Source organism: Thalassophryne amazonica, chromosome 4 (genome assembly GCF_902500255.1).
Source record: "Thalassophryne amazonica chromosome 4, fThaAma1.1, whole genome shotgun sequence".
Taxonomy (NCBI): Eukaryota; Metazoa; Chordata; class Actinopteri; order Batrachoidiformes; family Batrachoididae; genus Thalassophryne; species Thalassophryne amazonica.
In genome coordinates this window covers 70,993,293-71,020,495 of record NC_047106.1, presented here as the reverse complement: position 1 = coordinate 71,020,495, position 27,203 = coordinate 70,993,293, and the positions used below count along the sequence as shown (strand labels likewise).

General features: G+C 43.1%; 1 protein-coding gene across 1 annotated transcript in view; it reads right to left on the bottom strand.

Annotated features, from left to right (window-relative positions):
* Positions 1–10,777, bottom strand: part of gmps (guanine monophosphate synthase) — a 77,150-nt gene extending 66,373 nt beyond the window's left edge. Inside the window, exons 1-2 of the mRNA XM_034168096.1 lie at positions 10,604–10,777; positions 3,322–3,488 (exon numbers count right to left, since the gene is read on the bottom strand). Coding sequence (XP_034023987.1) covers positions 3,322–3,488; positions 10,604–10,630 — 194 coding nt within the window. The 5' untranslated portion in view covers positions 10,631–10,777. The remainder of the gene's footprint in view (positions 1–3,321; positions 3,489–10,603) is intronic.
* Between the last annotated feature and the right edge of the window lie 16,426 nt (positions 10,778–27,203).

Genomic DNA, 27,203 nt, shown 5'->3' with positions numbered 1-27,203 from the left:
AAATATTTTATTGTTTAAAAATTAAACTAACCTGAACTTCACAAAAACAGCGCACCATGAACACAATGAGCATGACCTATTGCCACACTACAAAATGGAATATACATTTTTAAAATCACCTCAATTAGGGTGGTGTTCATGGGTGCAAGCAACTGAAAATTTGACTGACCATTTTCTGTGAGTGGACAGCCAAGCACAAAAGGCGCAATGTCCCCTAAGGGGGACACTGAGTCATTACATACAATCGAAAAATGTTCAGCCATTTCATTACTCTAATTTTGATCATTAATGGCTATGCCTAAAACAATAAAAAAGAAACCCTTCAAAATATTACAATAATTCATAAGATTAATCCACCAAAAAAAGATTTATAATACAATGTCGATTTTCTGAAAGGTGTGTTCATTTATGCACTCAATTGGTTGAATGAATTAAGGTATCAATGTGGAGAGCTTGGAGGCGATGTTATGGAAACCCAGGTCGCTTTGATAGCAGCCTTCAACTCCTCTGTACTGTTGGGTCTGGTGTCTCATCTTCCGCTTGACAATACCTAATAGAAAATTTATGAGGTACTGTCTAAGGGACCAATCAAGTACAGTCATACCATGGTCAGCAAAGCAGCTACTAGTGGTTTTAGCACTGTGGGTAGGTGCCAAGTCCTGTTGGAAAAGTAAATCAACATCTCCATAGCAGAGGTCTCAAAGCGGTTCCAGAAAGGGCCGAGAGGGTGCAGGCTTTCTGTGCAACCACCCACTCCAGCAGGTGATTTCACTGATTAACTGATTTCACCTGCTCAAAGTGATGTTAATCAGTGAAATCACCTGCTGGAGTGGGTGGTTGCACAGAAAACCTGCACCCTCTCGGCCCTTTCTGGAACCGCTTTGAGACCTCTGCCATAAAGCTTGTCATCAGATGGAAGCAGGAAGTGCTCTAAAATTTCCTGGTAGATGGCAGAGTTAGATTTGGACTTGATAAAAACACAATAGAGCAACACCAGCAGATGTCATGTCACCCCAAATCATCACTAACTGTGGAAACTTCACACTGGCCTTCAAGCTACTTTCCTCTCCACTCTTCCTCGAGACTCTGGGACCTTGATTTCCAAATGAAATGCAAAATTCACTTTAATCTGAAAAGGAGGAGTTATTCCACTGAGCAACAATCCAGTTCTTTTCCCCTTAGCCAAGGTAAGAGGTGTCTATCATCGTCATCATCTCTGGTTCAGGAGTGGCTTGAAACAAGGGCTGCATGATATGACCTAAAATTCATATTGCGGTATAAACTGAATCCCTTTATGGTAACAGTATATATCATGATATAAACATAAGTGTAAAAATTATAATGTGTTTCTGAATGGGTCCCTTAGCAAAGGTAAATTGATCTAAAATAAATAAAAATGACAACAGCTACAAAACAACAAAAAAAGATGTAATTTTGAAAACAGTTATTGTGCAGATCTCAAGACTACTGCTACAATTTGCCGGAAGGTACATCTAAGATACAAGCCTAGATTTGATGTTATGGTGAAAGAATAAATTTATGGTCAGCGGCTGAAGTTTGATCTCTTGAACACTAGATGGCACACCCGCTCTGAATACATGAAGCACTTTCAGGGCGGTCACTTCCTCCTTTACACAACTACCAAAACATTTTATAAAAAATACTTAATTTACTCATATTTGAAGTCAGCCTGGGTAAACTGATGTTACATGGGTGATTTTGTCTTTCTGGTTAAAAAAAAAAAAAAAAAAAATCCTTGCATTATTAAACGTGGCACTTTCTCAAATGTTTGATTCAGGTCGTGACAGAGCCTCCACCTCCCCCTCGTGTGTCGGCTGAAATAAATAAACAGCGGCTTTGCAATTATCACTGACAGAACAGGCATCTCACAAACTTACATGAACAGCAGTGAGAGTCAGTCACCTCAGTTCAGAGCACCCGCAGCAAACTGGTTCTCACACACATACTTCACGGAAGAGCTTGCCTGGATTGAAAACTCTGCGGCTGTTATCGCGATTAGTCGGTTGAGTCAAAATTTCTACCATTGGCCAAAATTATACCGTGTACCGTGTAAACCGACTAAACCGTGCAGGCCTACTTGAAACTAGTGACACCTGTATGACATTCCCTGGACACGCCTGTGTGTGACGGCCTTTGATGCACTGACTCCAGGCTCAGTCCACTCCAACTTCTTAAATCAGCAGTGGTTGACAATCTTGTCAAGGCTGTTATCCCTGTTGTTTGTCCATCTTTTCCTGTGACACTTTTCTCTTCCCGTCAACTCTCCATGAATATGCTTTGATGCAGCACTCTGAACAGCTGCCCTTTCGGTAATGACTTTCTGTGGCTTATCCTCCTTGTGGAGGCTATCAACGAGTGTCTTCTGGACACCTGTCAAGTCAGCAGTCTTAAGCCTGGTTCACATGGCAGGATTTTAAAATAATCTGTAGGTTTCCAAAACCTGAGACCACACACGTGGAGATAAAAAAAATCATAGATCTAACAGGTTTGTTCGTACAGTGTGTGGTGTTCAGCCGCACGGTAAGGACAACACCACCACACACAAACAGATTTCACACACGAACATTCCCAGGTCAGACAGGAAATCTCACAAAATCTCTCGAGATTAAACATGACAATCATTAAACATGGTTTTATTTTCCACTCCGTATGTCCGTCACCTCGCTTTCTGATTGGCTGCACATCACATTCAGCAGGTTGCGTGCTCGTTTGTGATCAGAGGACACCACGCACGCTGCGAGATTGGGCCAAGACAATCCAACATGTTGTATAACCCCGATTTGTGATCGGAGTGCCCCTGACATCCTTCCAATCACTTCAGAGCGCTCTGAACACACCACACGGCAGGAATATCTGATAAGATTATCTATAGCGTCATCACGATTGCCGGGGCATCCTTAAGATTGTCGGAAGGGGAAGATCGGGTCCAATATCAGCCTAATTATCTTGCCGTGCGAAGCAGGCATTACCCATGATTGTGGTTATGTGTAAGGAACCAGACAAAGATTCATAGTATTTGTACTTCACAAATACTGAGTTATGCAAACTTGAAATGAAATACTTATATTTTGAACAAAATGGGGGGGGGGGGGAGCTGTAATTATCAAAATTAAAATAAAAAAAATGCTTGAAACATTTTAGTTTATATGTTGAGTCAGGAATATATCAAATTTACACAATATTGTATTTTTTTAGATGCAACAGCTATGTCAGCAAACCACTTCTAACAGAATACTGAGAATCCAACTCTATGAACAAGAAACAATAATAAAAACATATTCATGAGATTTTCATTATCACCTGTAACCTTGTTCTCTGATAGCAAATGCAGGCGTCTCCAAAGGCAGGATCTCTGAGCGTACACACAGCTCTCGCACTCGTCTGTCAATCACCTTGCCATATTGGGCCCCAGCATCCAGTATCGCCACCGCCCCCTCACATGACCCATTCTGATCTACGCTCTCCAGCTGCAGATAGACACATTCAGAAAAACAATAAATGATACAATTTGTCTTCCTGCTGGTACAGCGTACAGTGATTATGTTGCGCTTTGATAAGATAAAAGCACACAAAATTCCTTGACGCGTACAGTGTCTAGTAATTACAAACCGGCAGATCGCTGAGGTGAATAAAAATATTTAGCTTTCATTTTTTTTCTAAGTATCAGCAGGGTTTTTTGGACTTTAGATTAGAGGATGGTGTAAAAGAACCTCATTCCACTTCTCTCCTAACATGGAAAACAAGTTTCAGCAACATAATTGTAAAAATGTGAGTTTCAGTGCTTGCACATGTGAAGCATGCTGCATCCATTCAAGCCCTCGGAAGAGTCACATGTTAATTACTCTCATGACTCCAGAGTTATTACGCTTACCAAACCAACAGCACCGTAAAATTTACTGCTGAAGCGATTAGTCAATAAATAAATCAGTAAGCCAATAAAGAAATAAACAAATCATCAGTTGAACTCATCCTTTAATTTTAATTTCTTTACTGTAGTAAAATGCATTCTCCAGTTAAGTCATTCTTTAGGTAATGTTCCCACTAGAGTCACAGCAATGAACTGATTATTAAATCACCAAATATTTTGATAATCAATTAACTGCTCTGAGTCTTTTTTAATGAACAAATTCCCTGTACAAAACAAAACATCTGTGAATGTCATGTCAGGCTTTGGAATCACTTATCCCCAATTTTCCAACATATTATGAACCAAGCAATTAATAGATTCATAGGGATAATAATCAACAAATGAATTGGTAATGAAAATAACTGTTACAGACAATATCAGAAAAACCTGGCATAAAAGGCTGCTACTTGCCCTCCTGTGTCAGTTGGTGAAAACAGGAAAGCATGGTTACTGCTTGAGTGCACCTTCTAGTACAGAGATCACCTGCCCTACAAGTTTTCCAACTATCCCTGCTCCACTCACTGCTAATTAACTCAGTCAGGTGCTCTCAGCCAATCAAGAGCGAGGAAACACACTTATCTAATCAGCTGCAGTCACAGCAGGTACACAAGGAAAACACGCAGGACAGGTGATCTCCTGGAGAAGGTTTAGTGTCCTGTTTGCGGCAATGGTGATAAAATGAAAGCAGTGGGCATATATTTATGGCTATATTATTAATTTATACTTGAACAAATACTTCAAAACTCTTCACAGTGCAGACAGATCATGCTGGAAAGCAGAATATGCATGCATTTCACTTGCTGAAGGCAAGACACCTGAACAGCAACCTCAGACTAAAGACAGTGACAGTGAAATCCTCATAATGCTCTCAGAACTTGGGGGTTGGGGGTGTTAAACAGTTTCCAGTGGCCATATGTGGTTTCAGACATAAAGCAATTGTTTACTGAAAAGTGCTGTCAACCAACTATAAAAGCTATCCATTTTATATCCAAGTTCATTAGTGTCTCAAGTTACTTTTGTTCCGTTGCATGGACTAGGGATGGGTATCGAGAACCGGTTCCTTTCGGGTATCATTAAGAAATGATACGATCCACCGACATCAGTAACCTTTTTACTTTACGATTCCCCTATCGATCCTTCAGAGTGGCTGTTGTTTTTGGGGGTGTTTGTCAGGAAAATTATAATTTCTCTACATTTAATAATCAACTTTTCTGCAGTGCAGCTTTGCTTTGAACCTTGAACCAATTGAAGCAGTGATTCGATCATTGCTTCACCGATTCATTTTTTTCCCTTTCACTTATCTTAATTTTCCGCCGCTAAAACCCTAAAGAGCATATGGCTGTATTATTTACCTTTTTTTATGTTAAACCGACCTGTTATGGTCTTCTGAAACAGTTGATAGATGTATTTTATAACTTAAAAACAACACCGATGCTAACACGTTAGCATGTCTATGCCATTTTCAATTTTAAAGTTAGCATTAAGTAGTTGCCGTTGTCAAGCGTTTGTTGTCGTAAAAGAGTCAAATGTATTACAAATTGTAATATTTTTTAAATTTATTTTTGTTTATATATTAATAATCTAATGATTAGTTATTATATACCATTTTAGAGAAAGAGACAAAAAGAACCTGAATAGAAACACAACAGAAAATACAAAACCAACTAACAATGAACATAAATAAATAAATAAATAAATAAATAAATAAATAAGTGTTTCCTGTGAACACCTAGTGACTCTTACGCCTCCATTTCATCCCTGTCTTATTTAAGTTTAATGACAGTTTGTTTTGGTCAAACCATATTTTCAGTTTGTTAATTTCTTCAGTGATTTCCTCCAGAACTATCTGACAAACTAGAAAACTGCTACATCCTTGTAAGAGCAGAATACTACTGGAACGAATCTGAATAAGGAAAGTTGTTTCGTTTTTTTTCTCACCTAAATGGATGCTGCACTCACTGCAGTTTATCATGTGGAATAGTCCCAGATTGCATTTCAGAGCTTCTAGAATTCAAACATTTTCGTGCGGGTGGTGTTGGGGGGTAATTTTGGGTTTCAGCTTTTTTGTTTTTCACCACTTTCATCCCTGAATGTCAATTGTGAGTCACTTTTGTGCGGATTCAAGTTACTAACTGGGACTCCTGTCTTGTTGCGAGAAAGAAACGAGAATCATCCTCCGTTCTGTTCACACAGCTCTAAACGCTGCGCGGCTCTCTGCAGAGTCAAGTTAGAATGATAGAGTCCAGTCAGAATTAATAACTTCAAACCGAAACACTGTTTTGTTTATTTTTATTTATGTCCAGACATCAAGGATACAGTGACCAATTTCATATTTATTTACTTTAAGACTCAATGAAATACATAGAAAACCTGTAAAGTCTACTTTTAGTACAAAATTCACAAGAGGTATCGATAAGGAATCGGATCGATAAGCAGAATCGATAATGGCATCGATAGATAAAATGTTATCAATACCCATCCCTAGACATAAGGAGCTTCAGCTCCTTCACCACCACTCACTGTTGAGATGCAAATACTCTCATATCAAACCTGAAAATCTGCATTGGTACAAGTTTGGTTATTGGCTAGCACCTCCAACATACCCTGGTAGACAGCTAAAATAACATTACCAACATCAAAACATTTACAATACACTATATGCAATGCAAACAGACTATGGCACATATAGGCCCTGCATGGACTGTGACTTAATAAGCCAAATCAGCATCATCAATATGCATGCACCATGACCGGGTCAAATCTTCCAGTCAAAGTTCACCAATACCCACTTTAGTAAACAAAGTATAGAAACCACATTACCGCAAGTATGTGATCCATTTATATTTTGCCCTTAAAGATAAATTAGCAGCTTTAAGTAGCATTAAAGCAGCTTGCCAGGTCCACATTGTTCCATGTATGATCTGCGTGGGATGCTAAAGTGGAAAAAGTAAATTTGCTCAGTAGCACATCGCATTTGAGCTGCAACTTTTCCAACGGAATTATGACATCCAGAAGGACATGCTGAGTGGACAAAATAAGTAAGTTATAATTTTTTCTTTTTTTACTTTTATCTGTTATATATCCAAGTAAACCCAGTCAAATCTGATCATATCTACACTGTGGTACTACTGCATAGACCTGATGATTCACAACGTGTCACAGCATGAAGTACAGAGCACTGCTTACCAGTACTACATATTTATACATTGTATATAATACAGTTACACAGAATATAAAAATAAATCAATCTAATAATAAATAATTAAATAACTAGAAATGGACAAGTCTCACTCTGTATAAAAATGCAGGAATGGACAGGTCTCAGCCTGTGTATTCTGTGTGTTTCATGGCTGTTCAGGTTTTGCTCATCTTTCTGTATGAGATACTTGTTAATATCTACATGCATTTGCTTGTTGCCAATGTCATTTTCCCAAACATCTGACAGCTGTAATGGATCAGGAACTGTCAAATGACAACAGCCAGTACGGACATTCTTTAACAGGCTCCCGTTCGTCGTCTTTAAATCGTACTATGGAGGCATTTTGTAGTGAGTGCACATAAGATAGAGCCACAAGTTCTTTCTTCCACTTCCCACCTATTTTGGAGCAGATTTTTGCCAAATTCTGTCAAAATCTTCAATATATTCGTTGCTGTCAGCGCTTATAGTCTGGTTTTGGTAGTGGTGAACTTTGACCCGGCTCAGCATGCACTGCATGGACAGAGATGCTGAAGTGGCTTATTCAATACAGATACACATTCCTGACCTGTCCAGCAGGTGCCAGCAGGTAGGCCACAAGTAAGCAAAACAAACTTGTTACTGGGTACTGTCGTCTCGTTTGAGGGTGGGCGCTAAAGGGGTTAAATGACAGAGCATAATTCTAAATCTGGGGACATCCCGTGTATGTTCCTAACAGAAACATGGCACTTTCTCTGAGTTTTTGGGCAAATTACACAGCAAACAAAGTGAAAATGCGAACAAAAACTGAAGATGCGTTGGAAAGTGGACACATGTTGCGGGTTGTTTATGACCCGGAGCTCAAACATGTCGAGGCGGTTGTGCAGGCAAGAGACCACAGCTACTCTGTCAAGGTGTGGAGGCTAAAACATAACGACATAACCCAGGATTCTATCTAGGATAAAATTTTAGCGTAGTGGTAATGACGAGGGAGCGAAGCGACCGAGGGGGGGTGAGGGGGTAATGAAGAGGGGAAGCTTTTGAAAATTCAAGCTAAAAATTGGCCATTCTAGGGGTACCCAAAGGGGAAAAGACAGATACGATAGCCCAAGTCCCTTCATCATGTCCAGAAGGCTGAGGAAGTATGATGAGTGGGCAATCTCATTCTGGGTTTACCAGTACATGGCCCTCAGTGAGGCAGTCGGAGTCCGTGGACATTTTTAATTCAATACTTAAAACCTATTTTTATTCTCTTTCTTAGGAGTAGTTTTTATTTTGTTATGATTTATTCTTTTACTTCTGTTTTTAATTAGGTATTTTATTTGTATTTATTTATTTAATTTTTTTATGCTGAACTGTTCTGTGTGAGGCACCTTGAGACAGCTTTTGTTGTAATTTGGCGCTTTATAAATTGAAATTGATTAAATTGAAATTGAACATTTTATTGAGTCTTAAAGTAAATAAATATGAAACTGGTTACTGGATCCTTAAACTCTGGACATAATAAACTCTACATGGTGGATCCTTGATCTCTGGACATAAACTGAAATAAAATCTGTTAGTTTTTGTCAAAAGCATTTCCTTTCAGACATTATTGGCATGAATGTCTTTCCATACCTCTGAGCTGAGCTTTTGCAGCTCTGCTGCAGGTCAGGTTTATAAAGAATGAAAGACGTCTCATTTAGGGAGGAATAAACTTTTTAGTCAATTGTAGTTTATTGTCTGTACTGCAACGTTTGTAAGAGGTGTCATTTTATTTAAAGCGGCAATTCGTTTTGAAGTTATTAATTCCGAGTGGACTCTGTCTCAGCAGAGAGCTGCGCAGCGTTTAAAGCCGTGCCAACGGAAAGGAGGACAATTCTCGTTTCTCGACTGCAACAAGACAAGAGTCCCAGTTACTTTAAATCACACAAAAGTGACTCATGATATTTTAATGGCTTTCAGAGGGGTTAAGAAGCGGACTTACCGCTTCTGAAGAGCAGCAAATCAAAGAGCCACAAACCATTGAATAAAAGCATTGCTTCGATTCACGCTTCAAACTGGAGTCGCGCTGCAGAAACAGTTGATTACAGAAGCTGTATTGAAAATAAGCGTAACGGTCCAAAATTATAGCGTAATGGGCCGTAACATGTTTGCGCTAGCTAGAACCCTGTAACCTCTCCCATTTGCCTCATCTTCCCTTCTCCACTGGAAACCAGAAAAAAACTGCACTTTTCACGACTGCTTCGGCAATTGCAGCCAAAAACAAAACAGTACACCATTTTTCTGTTGGAAGTGACGCTGTGTTTGTGCAGGCTGTCCCACCATCTCACGCAGGGGTTCAAGCAAGACTGCGGTTCCCTATTGAAGTTGATCTGGCACATGAAAGTTAGTCTAATCATTTCATCTTCAATATGCATTATTTTGGCCCTGTGACAGACTGGCGTCCTGTCCTGGTTGTACCCCGCCTCACTCTCTATGACTGCTAGGCTAGGCTCCAGCCCCCCATGACCCTTAATTGGACTAAGTGGTTGAAGATGAGTGTGTGAGTGTGTGTATGCGTTATTTTTTTACAAGATAGCATCTATCTTGTCCTACCGCTTACAAAAGCTGGTTAGGATGAACAGACTTAACTGTGAACAACCACAACAGCAGCTGTGTTTCTAATAAAATCCATTGCAAAAAGAGATCATAAGATGTCTATTAATCCAGAATGAACAAAACTGGGACAGCAAGAAACCAGCGTTCACGTGTTTTATGGAAGTCGAACTAAACCTGCCTGCATTAGGAATGGTCCCATTTGCTATTTAAAACACAATATAAAACAAGCACAACAGCATGAAGCGCTTTACTTTACATCATGATCCCAACGACCAAAGACCTTGACAGATTTAGGAGGAACTTCAGCAGATCTGCTGGTCCCAGAACACCTTTTACCAACCGATGTTACGTCCTAATAGATGTGATGTTAGCCAACTGTCACGTTAGCTCAAAGTGTGCGACTAATCTACAAGATGAGTGTCATTTTGAGAAATCACCACTGCTACTATTAATATGACATCGTTTCGGCGAGTGTCAGCTCGGCTAACGTTAGCATGTAGCGTGCTAGCGTTGTGATAGCTGTAAAACGTAAAGAGCGCTAATGAGTTTTAGCTTGTTAGCTGCACCGCGTCCAGCACTGCTAACGGAGGCTAAAAACCCACGAGGTGCGCCGAGGCGGCGAAGCTTCTGGGGAAGAACGAGACAGCACGTTTGGTGCCAGAATATGTTTTTCTAGCTTTTTAGTTCTGTTCGACAAAAGCGAAATACGCCGCCTGGTTAGTTAGCTGCTACGAACGAGCAACATGTTCATAGTACACCGCAACAGGCGTACAGCAGCTACGTAGTAATTCAGTTACTAATTCTTCGTTCTGAGTGCCAGTGGACATAATGACTACACGCTGTCCAACTTTCGCTCCCACGGACCGTCATTAACGGGGAGGAAAGCTCCGGTAGCAGAGCTGACTGGGGGCTGCACTGACCTTGCTGTCTCCGTTGCACAGAGCCATGGAGGATCTTGTACAATAACCTTCGCCGCGCTGCCCCACAGAGAGAAGAGAGAGATACCGCCAGCTCCTGCTGCTCCTTAGCTCCTCCTGGCTCCGAGTCCTCACACTGCTGGTGGAACAATTTCACACACACTTCACAAATACATCACTGTGTCATATGGGTGGAGTGCAAAGTCAAATCAGGCGGCGGAGCTACACTGGTTAAACTAACAACAAGCTGCTGTCTGCATTTTTTAGTACATATATTGAAGTGGTCATATGAGTTCAATGGTACGAATATTTTATGAGGTGAAAGCTGGAACATACCATTCAACTCGGCTTTCACCAATTAAATATTCGTACCATTGAAAGACTGTAAAAACATTCATTATTTGTTTTATATAATGGCTAAAATACATCATTGTCATTTGATATTTTATTAATTTATAAACAACAGAAAAGGGACTTACATTTTGGTGTTCCACTGTGACGTGTAGTCCAATGATGCTGTGCACTGACTTCAGACTTCCATAAAAAAAGACTTTGTGTAGTTCCTCAGTCCAGCCAAAAATCACATCAGCGTTTCATGTAAACAGGTCTTCATGCATCCAGACGGCTTACAGTTGAGTGGATTTTGTGTGTGTGTAGCACCGACAGTTAACTCAATCAAATCATCATGTCGCTGTCCCGCGTGCGCGCACGCACGCAACCGGCTCAGTCGAGCTGTGTACCTCCTCAGTCAGCGAAAAAAAAAAGTCACGTCAGAAATGAGTCCAGGTTTTCTTTCTCTTCCTGCTAAGAGACAGCACAGTGGATTTGTTTTGTGTGTGTGTGTGTGTGTGTGTGTGTGTGTGTGTGTGTGTGTGTGTGTGTGTGTGTGTGTGTGTGTGTGTGTGTGTGTGTGTGTGTGTGTGTGTGTGTGTGTGTATCTTACAAGTTTCTGTGTAGGCTCTCAGTTGTCCAGGTGGTTTCCATAGTAGAGAAGCTTGAATCTTCGACTGGACTGGGTTGCTTGACGTGAGGACGTTTTGCTTCAAATCACAGAAGCTTCCTCAGCTAAAATTCTATATCTTACAAGAATTAGCAGTGTCAGTTAGCTCAAATTATGTCTCAGGAGAGTCGTGTCCCCCACGCGCACGCACACGCAACCTGGTCAGCGCTTGTGCGTGCGTGAACAGCAAAAATAAGACTGTATATGTCCTCAGTGCAGCGAAAAAAAAATCACGTCAGAAATGAGTCCAGCTTTTGTTCTTTCTTCCTGCTAACAACCTCCAGGCAGCACAGTGGAATGGTTTTGTGTGTGCGTGTGTGCGCACGAACATGTGCGCACGCACGAGTATGCGTGTGCGTGCACGAGTATGCGTGTGCGTGCACGAGTATGCGTGCGCACGTGCTCATGTGATCACATGTGCGCGCGTACACGAGAACGTGCACAAGTGTATGTGTGGGCGTGCACGTGAGAGTGCAATGGTACCATACCTATGGAACCAAATTTTCACTCTACGAGGTCTGTTGAAAAAGTATCGTACCTTTTTATTTTTTGCAAAAACCATATGGATTTGAATCACGTGTGATTGCATCAGCCAAGCTTGAACCTTCGTGCGCATGCGTGAGTTTTTTCACGCCTGTCGGTTGCGTCATTCGCCTGTGAGCAGGCTTTGAGTGAGCAGTGGTCCACCCCTCTCGTTGGATTTTTATTGTGAATAAATGTCTGAACAATTTGGAGCTTTGCTGCATCAAATTTTTCCAGAAACTGTGAGAGACCTCCAGGTGGACACCATTCGGAAAATTTAGATGGCTTTCAGCGACGATTTTATGGGGATTACACAGATTAAGGAGTGCTCCAGCCGGTTTAAAGACCGCCCACAGCGTCTAAGAGCGCGGCGTGCTCCGAGCACTGATCTACAGGCTCAAACCCCACTCAAACAACGAGATCATTTCCAACGTGAAGGATTTGTTGATCCGGGACGTCATCTGACTTTCACAAAAAAGGCAGAAGGCGTGGACATCAGCACTTTTTCGGCACATTCTACTGTTACAGGAGTTTTTTTCATGGAAAGAGAAGCGGCAGATTGTGCCACCATGCCGCTCATGGCGCGGGACAAAACCACCTCCGTGTTGGTCTCACAGGACAGCTTTCAGATGGCTCAGACAGCTTCTGGTTGCTTTTCAGTCGTGTGAGTATCCGAGAAATTGTGCATGAGCTGGACATGCCCCAACATGTCCTGTGAGGCTTCATCAGGGCGTTGCTTTGCGCCATGCGGCTCCGCCGTGACACGCGGAGTTCCTCCGCTCCTCTTTCCATGACAAAAACTCCTGTAACATTGGAATGTGCTGTTCATTTCTAAACTGGACGCTGTCTTGATCCGGTATGTCGTCTGACTAGCTCAGGAATTGCGGAAGACGTGGACATCAGCACTTTTTCGGCACATTGAGACAGAACTCCGCGCGTCGCGGCAGAGCCGCATGGCGCAAAGCACCGCCGTGATGAAGACTCACAGGAAATGTTGGGGCATGTCCAGCTCATGCACAATTTCTCGGATACCCACACGACTGAAAAGCAACCGGAAGCCGTCTGAAAGCCACCTGAAAGCAGTCCTATGAGACCAACACGGAGGTGGTTTTGTCCCGCGCCATGAGCGGCATGGTGGCGCAATCCTCCGCTTCTCTTTCCATGAAAAAAACCACATTACCTCCTGTAACTCCTGTAACAGTAGAATGTGCCGAAAAAGTGCTGATGTCCACGCCTTCTGCCTTTTTTGTGAAAGTTAGATCAACAAAGCCTTCATGGTTGTTTGAGCGGGGTTTGAGCCTGTCGAACGGCGCTCGGGGCGCGCTGCGCTCTCTGACACTGTTTGCGGTCTTTAAACCGGCTGGAGCACTCCTTAATCTGTGTAATCCCCATAAAATCATCGCTGAAAGCCATCTAAATTTTCCGAATGGTGTCCAGCTGGAGGTCTCTCACAGTTTCTGGAAACATTTGATGCAGCAAAGCTCCAAATCATTCAGACATTTATTCACAATAAAAATCCGACGAGAGGGGTGGACCACTGCTCACACAAAGCCTGCTCACAGGCAAATGACGCAACCGACAGGCGTGAAAAAACTCACGCATGCGCACAAAGGTTCAAGCTTGGCTGATGCAATCACACGTGATTCAAATCCATATGGTTTTTGCAAAAAATAAAAATGTCCCATACTTTTTGGACAGACCTCATAAATGGAACCAAGCCGCATTCTGTATGCAATGCAACACAAATGGGATGAAATAATCCATGTCATGTGACATACAAAGCACCAATCAAATGACAAGGATCCACTCAGCCGTTTATATAAAAGTCCATATATGGAGTTCCCTTGGCTTGTATGAGGGAGAAAGATGCCCTATTTTTGGAAGGACATCTGCCGTGGCAAGCAAAAGGTTCTTTCAAGTTTAAATAACAGGCAATGAAATAGGCCGCATTATTGGGAAAGTGTAAGACACAGATCCACACAGGGGGCGTAAATGAACGGACAATAGAGATGCCAATAAATACAATTTAATATTGCAAATGTGCACTACAGGTCAAATACTGCTTTAGTCTGTCAATCAAAGTTCCACAAGAAGGTGACGTGTGGGCAGGCCCGAGGATAGGAGACGCCCATCCAGAGAAGAGCCGGGACCTTTTTCTTGCTGATGAACAGCCTTGCCCCTGGTGCAGGTGGTGCAGGCCCGGACATACTCCCGGACATCGGTTTCCAGTGACGCCCACCAGAAACGCTGCCAGACCACTGCCACGGTTCTTCGCATCCCTGGATGGCAGGAGAGCTTGGAAGTCCAGAACCACAGCTCTTGCGTCTGGTGGGACGTACAGTCTGTTTGATGGTCCACCGCCGGGGTCCGGGTGTCACGTCAGGGCCTCCCTGACGGTGTTCTCTACGTCCCACGTAAAGGTGGCGACGATAGTGGACTCCGGGATGATGGTGTCACGTGGATCTGACAGCTCTATTCTGACTTCCTCTTCATGCACCTGGGACAGTGCGTCAGACCGTTGGTTTTTGGTCCTGGGGCGGTATGTGATCCGGAAGTCAAAATGACCAAAGAACAGTGACCAACGGGCTTGCCTGGGGTTCAGATGCTTAGCGGTCCGGATGTACTCCAGGTTCCGATGGTCAGTGAAAACCATGAATGGTACCACAGCTCCCTCCAACAAGTGTCTCCACTCCTCCAGGGCCTCTTTCACCGCCAGGAGCTCCCGATTGCCGACGTCATAGTTCCGTTCTGCTGGGGTTAACCTGCGGGGAAAATAGGAACAAGGGTGGAGGACCTTATCGGACTCCCTGCTCTGGGACAGCACGGCTCCTATCCCTGAGTCAGAGGCGTCCACTTCAACAACAAACTGACGGCTAGGATCGGGCTGCACCAGAACTGGCACAGTCGAGAACCAGCGTTTCAACTCCCTAAACGTGGCTTCGCACCGATCCGACCAGGTGAAGGGGACTTTTGGGGAGGTCAGGGCTGTCAGGGGACCAACCACCTGACTGTAGCCCTTGATGAACCTCCTATAGAAATTCGTGAAGCCGAGGAACTGTTGCAGCTTCCTACGGCTTGCCGATTGGGGCCAATCTCTCACCGCCGCAACCTTGGCCGGATCGGGTGCGACGGAGTTGGAAGAGATGATGAACCCCAGGAAGGACAAAGAAGTACGGTGGAACTCGCACTTCTCACCCTTCACAAACAGCCAGTTCTCCAACAACCGCTGCATGACCAGACGTACATGCTTCACATGGGTCTCAGGATCCAGGGAGAAGATGAGGATATTGTCCAGGTATATGAAGACGAACCGATGCAAGAAGTCCCGCAAGACGTCATTTACCAAAGCTTGGAACGTCGCGGGGGCGTTAGTGAGGCCGAACGGCATGACCAGGTACTCAAAGTGACCTAACGGGGTGTTAAATGCCGTCTTCCATTCGTCTCCCTTCTGGATACGAACCAGGTGATACGCATTCCTAAGATCCAACTTGGTGAACATTTTGGCTCCATGCAGGGGCACTGAATCCAACAGAGGCAACGGGTATCAATTGCGAACCGTAATCTCGTTCAGCCCTCTGTAATCAATGCATGGACGGAGTCCGCCGTCCTTCTTGCCCACAAAAAAGAAACCAGCACCTAACGGGGAAGAAGAGTTCCGGATTAACCCGGCAGCTAAAGAGTCCCGGATGTAGGTCTCCATTGATTCGCGCTCAGGGCATGAGAGGTTGTACAGTCTGCTGGACGGATAATCAGCGCCCGGAATCAAATCAATGGCGCAATCATACGGTCGGTGTGGGGGAACCATGAGTGCTAGATCTTTGCTGAAAACATCAGCAAGATCATGGTACTCAGCCGGCACCGCCGTAAGATTGGGGGGAACACAGACCTCCTCTTTAGCAATCGCACCGGGTGGGACCGAGGATCTTAAGCACTCCCGGTGGCAGGTTTCGCACCATTGAGCCACAACCCCAGTCGGCCAATCCATCCGGGGATTGTGCTTACTCATCCATGGATAACTCAAAATGATTCTGGAGGTAGAAGGTGTTACAAAAAACACAATCTCCTCCCTGTGATTCCCAGATACAACCAGTGTTAAGGGCTGTGTCTGGTGTGTTATTAAAGGAAGAAGGGTGCCATCTAGTGCCCGTACCTTCAAAGGTGAACTAACGGCCACTAGAGGGAGCCTTACTTCCTTAGCCCATCTGCTATCAAGCAGATTCCCTTCTGACCCCGTGTCGATGAGTGCTGGGGCATGAAGGGTTAAATCCCCACAGAGGATCATAACTGGGACTCGTGCGGATGTTCGTGCATTCCCCGCGTGTGTGTGAGCCAGCAGTACCTCCTCTTCGGGCGGCCCACACAACACGCATTCCTTTATTTATTATTTGTTATTTTACAAATCTGGAAACTTGCTCCCGACGGACTGTGTGCTGTTGTGACGCTCTTCTAATCTCTACAAGATTGTATTTGTTTCTTTTATTTCTGTTTAACACTTCTTTTAGTTTTAAGTACATCTGTTGTGAATCTTATTGAACTAAATTTCTCCTGTTGTGAATTTTAGGAGATGTTAGCGTTTCACTAGTGGTTAGCTTGTGTTAGATAGGGCGCCTTTTTTAAATTGTTTCTTTTACAACCCCAATTCCAATGAAGTTGGGATGTTGTGTAAAATGTAAATAAAAACAGAATACAATAATTTGTAAATCCTCTTCAACCTATATTCAATTGAATACTGTTGTGTGGGCCACTGAAGAGGAGGTACTGCTGGCCCACCACCACAAGATGGTGCCCTGCTTGAAGTGCGGGCTTCAAGCACGAGAGGGCGTCGGAGCGACCAGGAGTGACAGCTGTCACTCATCATCCGTACCAGCTGTCACTCATCCACTACTCATCACCACCACCATAAAGGCCGGACTGCAACTCCACCTCCCCGCCGAGAAATCAACTACCAATCAGATAACTTTCTCTGCTGACTCAAAACATTGAGTAATAATCTGAACTTCTTTGCAGCCGTTTTCCTGTGGTGTGTCCTTATCTGTGGGATTGGCGTTTGGTGTGATCAGCGACGGCTTCACTTCACACCCCAACCAGATAAGTGGTTAGACAGGAGCTGCACGAGTGTGTGATTGGAGGTGGAGGTGCTCCCTCCTTACTGAATACAGACTGTGGGATTACTGAGTGTGCGAACTCACACTCATCAGGACTGTCTCTGTTCTCTGCCAGCAGTACCGGGTCTGACTGCTGAAGACAGCGGCCACCTGGGGCGCAGGGCTTGGCGGCTCCGGTGTTCTTCAGCTCCGTTGGCGGTGGAAGCTGTGTGGATCCGGCTTTTCTCTCGCCAGGCGTCTTCTATTGTCGAGCCTGCCCACACGTCACCTGGTGTATGATTGACAGTCACTATATTGTTATTGTCTGTACATCGTTGTGTGATTCACAACATTAAATTGTTACTTTTGGCTTATCCATTGTCCGTTCTTTAACGCCCCCTGTTGTGGGTCCGTATCACGACACTTTCACAACAGAATACACCACAAAGACAACATATTTAATGTTCAAACTGATAAACTTTATTGTTTTTGTGCAAATATTTGCTCATTTTGAAATGGATGCCTGCAAGATGTTTCAAAAAAGCTGGGACAGTGGTATGTTTACCACTGAGTTACATCACCTTTCCTTCTAACAACACTCAATAAGTGTTTGGGAACTGAGGACACTAATTGTTGAATCTTTATAGGTGGAATTCTTTCCCATTCTTGCTTGATGTATGACTTCAGTTGTTCAACAGTCCGGGTCACTGTTGTTGTATTTTGCGCTTCATAATGCGCCACACATTTCAGTGAGCGACAGGTCTGGACTGCAGGCAGGCCAGTCTAGTACCCGCACTCTTTTACTACAAAGTCACGCTGTTGTAACACGTGCAGAATGTGACTTGGCATTGTCTTGCAGAAATAAGCAGGGACGTCCCTGAAAAAAGACGTTGCTTGGATGGCAGCATGTTTTGCTCCAAAACCTGGATGTACCTTTCAGCATTGATGGTGCCATCACAGATGTGTAAATTGCCCATGCATGGACACTAACATACCTCCATACCATCACAGATGCTGGCTTTTGAACTTTGTGCTGGTAGCAATATGGATGGTCTTTTTACTCTTTTGTCCGGAGGACACAACGTCCATGATTTCCAAAAACAATTTGAAACATGGACTCATCAGACCACAGCACACTTTTCCATTTTGCGTCTGTCCATTTCAAATGAGCTCAGGCCTAGAGAAGGTGGCAGTGTTTCTGGATGTTGTTGATGTATGGCTTCAGCTTTACATGATAGAGTTTTAATTTGCACTTGTAGATGTAGCAACGAACTGTGTTAACTGACAATGGTTTTCTGAAGTGTTCCTGAGCCTATGCGGTAAGATCCTTTACACAATGATGTTGGTTTTTAATGCAGTGCCACCTAAGGGATCGAAGGTCACAGGCATTCAATGTTGGTTTTTGGCTTTGCCGCCTACATGTAGAAAGTTCTCCAGATTCTCTGAATCTTCTGATTATATTGTGGACTGCAGATGATGGAATCCCTCAATTCCTTGCAATTGAACGTTGAGAAACATTGTTCTTAAACTGTTGGACTATTTTTTCACGTAGTTGTTCACAAAGTGGTGATCCTCACCCTATCTTTGCTTGTGAATGGCTGAGCCTTTTGGGGATACTCCTTTTATACGCAATCATGACACTCACCTGTTTCCAATTAGGTGTTCTTTGAGCATTCATCAACTTTCCCAGTCTTTTGTTGCCCCATCCAAATTTCTTTGAAATGTGTTGCAGGCATCTATTTCAAAATGAGCAAATATTTGCATAAAAACAACAAAAGTTTGAACATATACATCATATCTTGTCTTTGTGGTGTATTCAATTGAATATCGGTTGAAGAGGATTTCCAAATCATTGTATTCTGTTTTTATTTACATTTTACACAACATCCCAATTTAATTGGAATTGGGGTTGTATTACTGTTAATACCAGTCTAATACTTTTGTTAGTTTTTTAGTGTAACTGCTGTGAATTATAGCTCATTATTCTATTCCTGTGTGACTCTTAGGAGTGGTTAGATTAGCATTTTCGTTAGCGGTGAGCTTGCGCTAGCTTAACTACACTCTTGAATTTTCTGGTGCACAAAGCACACTGCTTTAAACTTTACATTAATCCTACATGATGGTGGCAGAGAGGGTGGCTAGAGAGCCGTGTCCATAAGCTAGAACAGCTTCTTAGCTCAGTGAAGTTAGATATTATGGATACTCCAGACAAGGTTAGTGTTGGGCCGGCGAGTGTGCCCATTAACAACAGCCTTGAAACACCAGCTGTGGATGATGGCTTTCGGACTGTGGTTAGGCAGAGAAAGTCATATAGGGCTTGGTGCCCGGTTGCGGGACTCCAATCACACTCGCCACTGTGAACTGTGAACCGGTTTTCTCCCTTGGATATGCCTGTTGTGAGTTGTTTGAGCCCACAGGTGACTTCAACTCCTATCTCCAGGCCGAAATGCCGAGCTTTAGTGATAGGGGATTGTATCACCCGCAAAGTCAGGTTACAGATGCCGGCTGACATTAAATGTGTTCCTGGGACCAGAGCTCCTGACATTGCCTCCCATCTTATGGTGCTGATGCTGCAGAAGGGTATACAGACAAAGGAACATGACACTAGATACAGTCACATTGTTATTCACGTCGGCGCCAAATGCTGTCAGAATGAAGCACTCCAAGGTCACAAAAATCTACATAGAGGGGACTTGTGACTTTGCCTGAAAGATGTGTCGGCATCAATTAATAGTCTCTGGTCCCCTCCCTTCTAGGGGTAATGATGAGGCGTTTAGCAGGCTGACATTGTTAAATAGGTGGCTGGCACAATTTTGTAGACAGCAGGGCTTTAGTTTTATTGATAACTGGCCTTTTTTCTGGGGCCGCTGTGGCTTGCTGATGCCGGACGGCCTTCACCCTTCTGGGGAAGGTGCTGCCATCTTACAGACATAAAGACATGGATGACCTCTAATTTCCTGCTTTTAAACTCAGATAAAACTGAAGTTATTGTTCTTGGCCCCACAAATCTTAGAAACATGGTGTCTAACCAGATCCTTACTCTGGATGGCATTACCCTGACCTCTAGTAATACTGTGAGAAATCTTGGAGTCATTTTTGATCAGGATATGTCATTCAAAGCGCATATTAAACAAATATGTAGGACTGCTTTTTTGCATTTACGCAATATCTCTAAAATCAGAAAGGTCTTGTCTCAGAGTGATGCTGAAAAACTAATTCATGCATTTATTTCCTCTAGGCTGGACTATTGTAATTCATTATTATCAGGTTGTCCTAAAAGTTCCCTAAAAAGCCTTCAGTTAATTCAAAATGCTGCAGCTAGAGTGCTGACGGGGACTAGAAGGAGAGAGCATATCTCACCCATATTGGCCTCTCTTCATTGGCTTCCTGTTAATTCTAGAATAGAATTTAAAATTCTTCTTCTTACTTATAAGGTTTTGAATAATCAGGTCCCATCTTATCTTAGGGACCTCGTAGTACCATATCACCCCAATAGAGCGCTTCGCTCTCAGACTGCAGGCTTACTTGTAGTTCCTAGGGTTTGTAAGAGTAGAATGGGAGGCAGAGCCTTCAGCTTTCAGGCTCCTCTCCTGTGGAACCAGCTCCCAATTCAGATCAGGGAGACAGACACCCTCTCTACTTTTAAGATTAGGCTTAAAACTTTCCTTTTTGCTAAAGCTTATAGTTAGGGCTGGATCAGGTGACCCTGAACCATCCCTTAGTTATGCTGCTATAGACGTAGACTGCTGGGGGGTTCCCATGATGCACTGTTTTTCTCTTTTTGCTCTGTATGCACCACTCTGCATTTAATCATTAGTGATCGATCTCTGCTCCCCTCCACAGCATGTCTTTTTCCTGGTTCTCTCCCTCAGCCCCAACCAGTCCCAGCAGAAGACTGCCCCTCCCTGAGCCTGGTTCTGCTGGAGGTTTCTTCCTGTTAAAAGGGAGTTTTTCCTTCCCACTGTAGCCAAGTGCTTGCTCACAGGGGGTCGTTTTGACCGTTGGGGTTTTACATCATTATTGTATGGCCTTGCCTTACAATATAAAGCGCCTTGGGGCAACTGTTTGTTGTGATTTGGCGCTATATAAAAAAAAAAATTGATTGAATTGATTGATCTTGTCTGTGAACATAGATAGAGCTCGACAGGGAGGGCAACATTAGGACTTTACAGCAGGCCACGGAGCAGGTGATTACAGACCCTGCCAGGCTAATGACAAATGTGGGTGTGGAATCCATTAGCTTAGTGGGGAAATTAGTGCAGAAAATTCACTATGGTGATAGTGCAGTTTATGTGGCAGGGAGAGAAATTCGTCAAGTTGAGACTGTGGCCTGTTTCCACAGATGTGTCCACAAAAATCATAGAGGGATATGCTTTGTAAACTTAATACCCATTACTACACTGGATGATGTTGAAATTGAGGGTGACCCGTTGGCTGTTTCAGCAATATCAAATATTTTGTGTCTGCTACCTACAACCAGCGTGGAATGTCTCAAACGTAAACATACTTCCAGGCATCTTATATATGCTACTCTGGAACCACCCCTAAATCCAGATACTCTAAATGTCAACCCCACTGAGGTCCTTAGTCCGGGTCTCATTAACCTAAGATCATTATCCTCAAAATCACAGTTGATTAATGATCTAATTATGGATCATCACTTAGATATGATTGGGTTATGTGAAACCTGGCTTATAATAAACACAGACGAGAGGTCGGTACACAAGTAGGCGAGCCAGAGGGTGACGATGTCTATAAGGACAGCAGCAAACAGAGTCCAGAGAAACAGCATGGGGTGTCAAAAGGTCAAAACACCGTTATCTGTCATACCAAACAGACAAATCTGTAAGTGGCAGGCAAAGCACAAGAAACAGAGGAAGGTAGCATGATGTAGCAAATTTAGCCATAGACATATCTTTACAGAATCAAAAGTTGCCTTAATTTCCCACTTTTAACAAAGAACTGACTCTTCAGACATTTCTAAGGTTGGAATGTGTGACACTGGACTGACTCAATGTTATCACCCTGCACCAAAATCCGCCCTTCTCACCCAGTGTGTTGCCAGGAAACATCAATTCCCAAGTACTGTGTAATTAATTTATAGCATCTCACATCTCCAGGTGGGGCCCTCAAAGCATTCTTGTTCATGTCTTATCGCTAGAATGGATCAGCTTAACCAGCCAGATGACAAAAGATTAAAGGTCATAAAAATGACCAACACTGGGATGCAACCACAATGCCCCCATTGGGAAGAACACAGAACCTTCAATACTTACTTGTAGTTCCTAGGGTTTGTAAGAGTAGAATGGGAGGCAGAGCCTTCAGCTTTCAGGCTCCTCTCCTGTGGAACCAGCTCCCAATTCAGATCAGGGAGACAGACACCCTCTCTACTTTTAAGATTAGGCTTAAAACTTTCCTTTTTGCTAAAGCTTATAGTTAGGGCTGGATCAGGTGACCCTGAACCATCCCTTAGTTATGCTGCTATAGACGTAGACTGCTGGGGGGTTCCCATGATGCACTGAGTGTTTCTTTCTCTTTTTGCTCTGTATGCACCACTCTGCATTTAATCATTAGTGATCGATCTCTGCTCCCCTCCACAGCTTGTCTTTTTCCTGGTTCTCTCCCTCAGCCCCAACCAGTCCCAGCAGAAGACTGCCCCTCCCTGAGCCTGGTTCTGCTGGAGGTTTCTTCCTGTTAAAAGGGAGTTTTTCCTTCCCACTGTAGCCAAGTGCTTGCTCACAGGGGGTCGTTTTGACCGTTGGGGTTTTACATAATTATTGTATGGCCTTGCCTTACAATATAAAGCGCCTTGGGGCAACTGTTTGTTGTGATTTGGCGCTATATTAAAAAAAAATTGATTGATTGATTGAATACGCGAATGTACTCTCTTTTAACAAAAGAGAGAAACTGTAATTTCTTTTCATGTTGTTATAGCTAACCAAAGACAACATTTATATTCCAGTTTAATCTGTTTACACGTTTTTTTTTTTCATGTGACGCTATATGTGTTCCTTTATAACTCTTGGTGCATATTTAAATGTTATTTGTTGAATTAATGAATTGTCATGGTGAAAACGGTGCTTCTGTTAATCACTTTCCTGCTTCTAGGATGATTTAGAAGAAACTCAATCAGCTTATATTTTGTTAGCTAAAGAATAAAGAAGGTATATGTTGATACTGATGTGATGTGATAGCTGATGTGTTTTTCAAATAATTTTCTTTTGGAAGAAACCTGACGCCAAATGGGTGGAGCTTATGACCTTGTGCGTAGCCTCTTAATCTTTTCTCTTCTCTTTTTCGGTTCTTCCTCACTCTAAATCCTTCGTCTTAGCTCATGGCTTTTATTTCATTGCATTTCTTTTTATTCCATAATTTTTGCTGTTTGATGCACCAGTTTTAATAACTTTTAAAGTTTGAGTCAAGTTCTCTGCATTTTGAAGGCAACTTCCGTTCTGAGTTTTTTAAAACAAGAGCAAATTTGCGAGTCTCCAAATTCTTCATTTTCCTCTCAATGCCAAATGTGTTTTTGGTAACTTTAATTTTTTCTCCACAACTTTCTTTGCCAAGCCTTGAACTTTTTCTACATTTTTTTACAAAAAATTCAAATTGATTTTCCACAAGTTTTGGAAGCTGCCAGAGCATTTTTGACAGCAAACACCAAATCCTTCATCCTGGGTCAGTCAGTGAATCCAACTTCTACGGAACCGCTGAACCATCATGTTCAATCCTGCTGTGAAACCAACCAACAATTTTGCACGCTTGTAGTCATCTAGAAGACTCAGTGGGTCAACCCAAGGCAGGTGAAATGAGGCCAGCAAAGGCGGATCAGGGTTGGACCTCGTCAATCCACCCAGTCCCAAGGACCCAGATAAGTGAACCTTCAAGTGTTCTGATGGTCTTTGCTGTCAGTAATGCAAAGTGGCTTTCTTTGTTCATTTTTACCCAAAGCCATCAACTATGGCCATCGAGGATTGCAAAGGTTTTGTGTCCGTCTGTCTGTCCGTCCATTCATCTATCTGTTGGTTTGTCTGTGCTCAGCATAAGTCCAGTCCTGCCAGGGTCTTCAAATTCACATGGAACATTCTTAGGACACAGACCTTGGACAACTTCAAAGATGACTAACCTTGACCTATTTTAAGAGGTTAAAAAGTCACATTCTTTCATATTTTTATGCCATGAATCAAACGTATTCAAATTTGAGCTCTGTCTTTTGGCTGTCAGGAGCTGGTTTTCTAAGAATTTTTTGTTCCTTAACTCTGCAAAGACTGAAATGATGATCATTGCACCTCAGAATTTACATCATGTATTTATTTATTATTCAGTTCTCTGGATGATTGTGTGGTTCATTGCAGTGAAAAAATGAAAAATCTTGGGGTTATATTTGACCAGACTTGTGTTTGACAAACACATCAAGCAGGTGTCAAAGGCATCCTTCTTTCGTCTTAATGGAAGGATTGCTAAGATGAGATCAATCCTGTCTAACAGGGATGCAGAAGTCCTCATTCATGCTTTTGTGACATCTCGTCTGGACTACTGCAATGTGCTTCTGTCAGGACTCCGGAAGAAAAGCTTTCATGCCTTGCAGATGGTTCAAAATGCTTCTGCTCGTATCCTGACAAAAGCACGGAAATACGAGCATATTACCCCGGTGCTGGCATCTCTCCATTGGCTTCCTTGTCAGTTTCGTGCTGATTTTAAGGTGCTTTTCTTAAATTATAAAATTGTAATTGGACTTGCACCTTCTTATCTAAAGGATCTTGTAAGCACTTATACACCTTCCCGCAACCTCAGTTCTCAAGGAACTGGCCTCTTGGTTGTTCTGAAGGTCAAGAAAAAGACTGTTGGTGAGCAAGCTTTTTCCTTCCGGGCACAGACGTTGTGGAACAATCTTCCTGTGGACATTAGACTGGTGGGCTCTGTGGATGTTTTTAAAGCAAAGCTAAAGACACACTTGTTTATTCTTTGTTATGTTTCTTGAGTTATTTTGATTTATTTCAAGTAATTTTTGGTTCGTATCTTAAGCCCCCACCACACATATCAAGAATGTGCAGGAACCAGCCCGACACTGCAAATATTTCCATAATCAGACGAAGTCTGGAGGAAAAGAGGCGTGGTCAGTAGTTTCAGAACACCTCCAGATTACCTCGTCCACACCTGCATGATGGCATCCAAAGAGCATGTAGACAACACGTAGATGACACAGACTGCTGTCAGATGACCATAAAAGGCACCGAAGACTGCCCGATGTCCAAACGTCTGGCTGGCAAACATGGGACCGGAGTGGGTGGCAGCACTGTGTTCTTCCCTTGTCAGTTTCATCCATGCTTGTACCGGACACCGCAGTACAACCAACATATGGATGAACTCGCACCATATGTGTCAAAGCTGGCATAGTGCAGTCACTCACTCGGTCATGCAATAGTTGGATTATCACATAGGATTTATTTTTGCGTGGTTGATTCCAGCACACAATAGCCAGCCGGTTTCATCTCAATGCCCACAATCATGCAGCGAAACACTCCTGGACCATTGTTGGAGGTGAGATTCATGTTTATTAACATTGTCACGGCCTGACACAACAGTTCCATGTCATATTGTCATATTTCCTACGGAGTTAGAAGGTGATTATATATTACAGCAGTGAGATCCATTCAATTCCGAGCCTCACGCTTGCAATGACGCATTACTGCACACCACGGAGAGGCGCAGCTGCCCGTATTATATAGAGATATGATAGAGACAATAGTTCACATTATTACGTCACCCAAGGAAGGAAGGAATGGACAAATATATGTACTGTAAAGTCTATTGTGGATATGACAGCCTGTTCAGTTTTGCGGCGGTGTGCGCACAGTAGCGCACGGTGCTTTCAGTTTGATAGCCGCTGTTCACTGTACACGATGAAGCGTGTCACATACATTTCAACAGTTCCTTTGCACTCCGGCCCGCTCTCTTTACTAATAAAATTAATTTAAAAGAGTAAAAAGCAGCGTAACATACTATGCCAGTATGCTAGCCATACAAAAGGGAAAATAAGTGCGTCTTAAGTCTGGACTTGAAAGTCTCCACAGAATCTGACTGTTTTATTGATGCAGGGAGATCATTCCACAAAACAGGGGCACGATCGGACGTGGAGCTACTCGCCGTGAGCATGAGGCCGTACTATCTCCCACAGGAGTTTGGAAGTGTAATAACGCTCTACGCGTATATTCCTCTCTCTGAAGACCTTCTACAACTCTATTGTAGCCTCTGCTCTCCTCGATGCTGTCGTCTGTTGGGCCCCAAGCAGCACAGAGCACGAGAGAAAGAGAGTGAACAAGCTGGTCAGGAAGTCCAGCTCTGTCCTCTGGAGTCTCTGGAGGAGGTGGCTGAAAGGAGGGTGTTAACCAAGCTCAAATCCATCATGAACAACTTCTCTCACCCTCTGCACCGGACTGTAGTGGAGCTGACCAGCTCGTTCAGTGACAGTCTGAGGTACCCTCAGTGCAAGAAGGAAAGATACTACAGGTCGTTCCTCCTTGCTGCTGAAATGAACATTCAATACACGAGCAACAGCTCTGGTTGACATTCCTGGTGTCAGCATGCCAACTGCACACTCCCTCAAATCTTGCGACATCTGTGGCATTGTGCTGTGTGATAAAACTGCACCTTTCAGAGTGGCCTTTTATTGTGGGCAGTCTAAGGCACACCTGTGCACTAATCATGGTGTCTAATCAGCATCTTGATATGGCACACCTGTGAGGTGGGATGGATTATCTCAGCAAAGGAGAAGTGCTCACTATCACAGATTTAGACTGGTTTGTGAACAATATTTGAGGGAAATGGTGATATTGTGTATGTGGAAAAAGTTTTAGATCTTTGAGTTCATCTCGTACAAAATGGGAGCAAAACCAAAAGTGTTGCGTTTATATTTTTGTTGAGTGTGTGTGTATATATATATATATATATATATATATATATATATATATATATATATATATACAGTGAGGAAAATAAA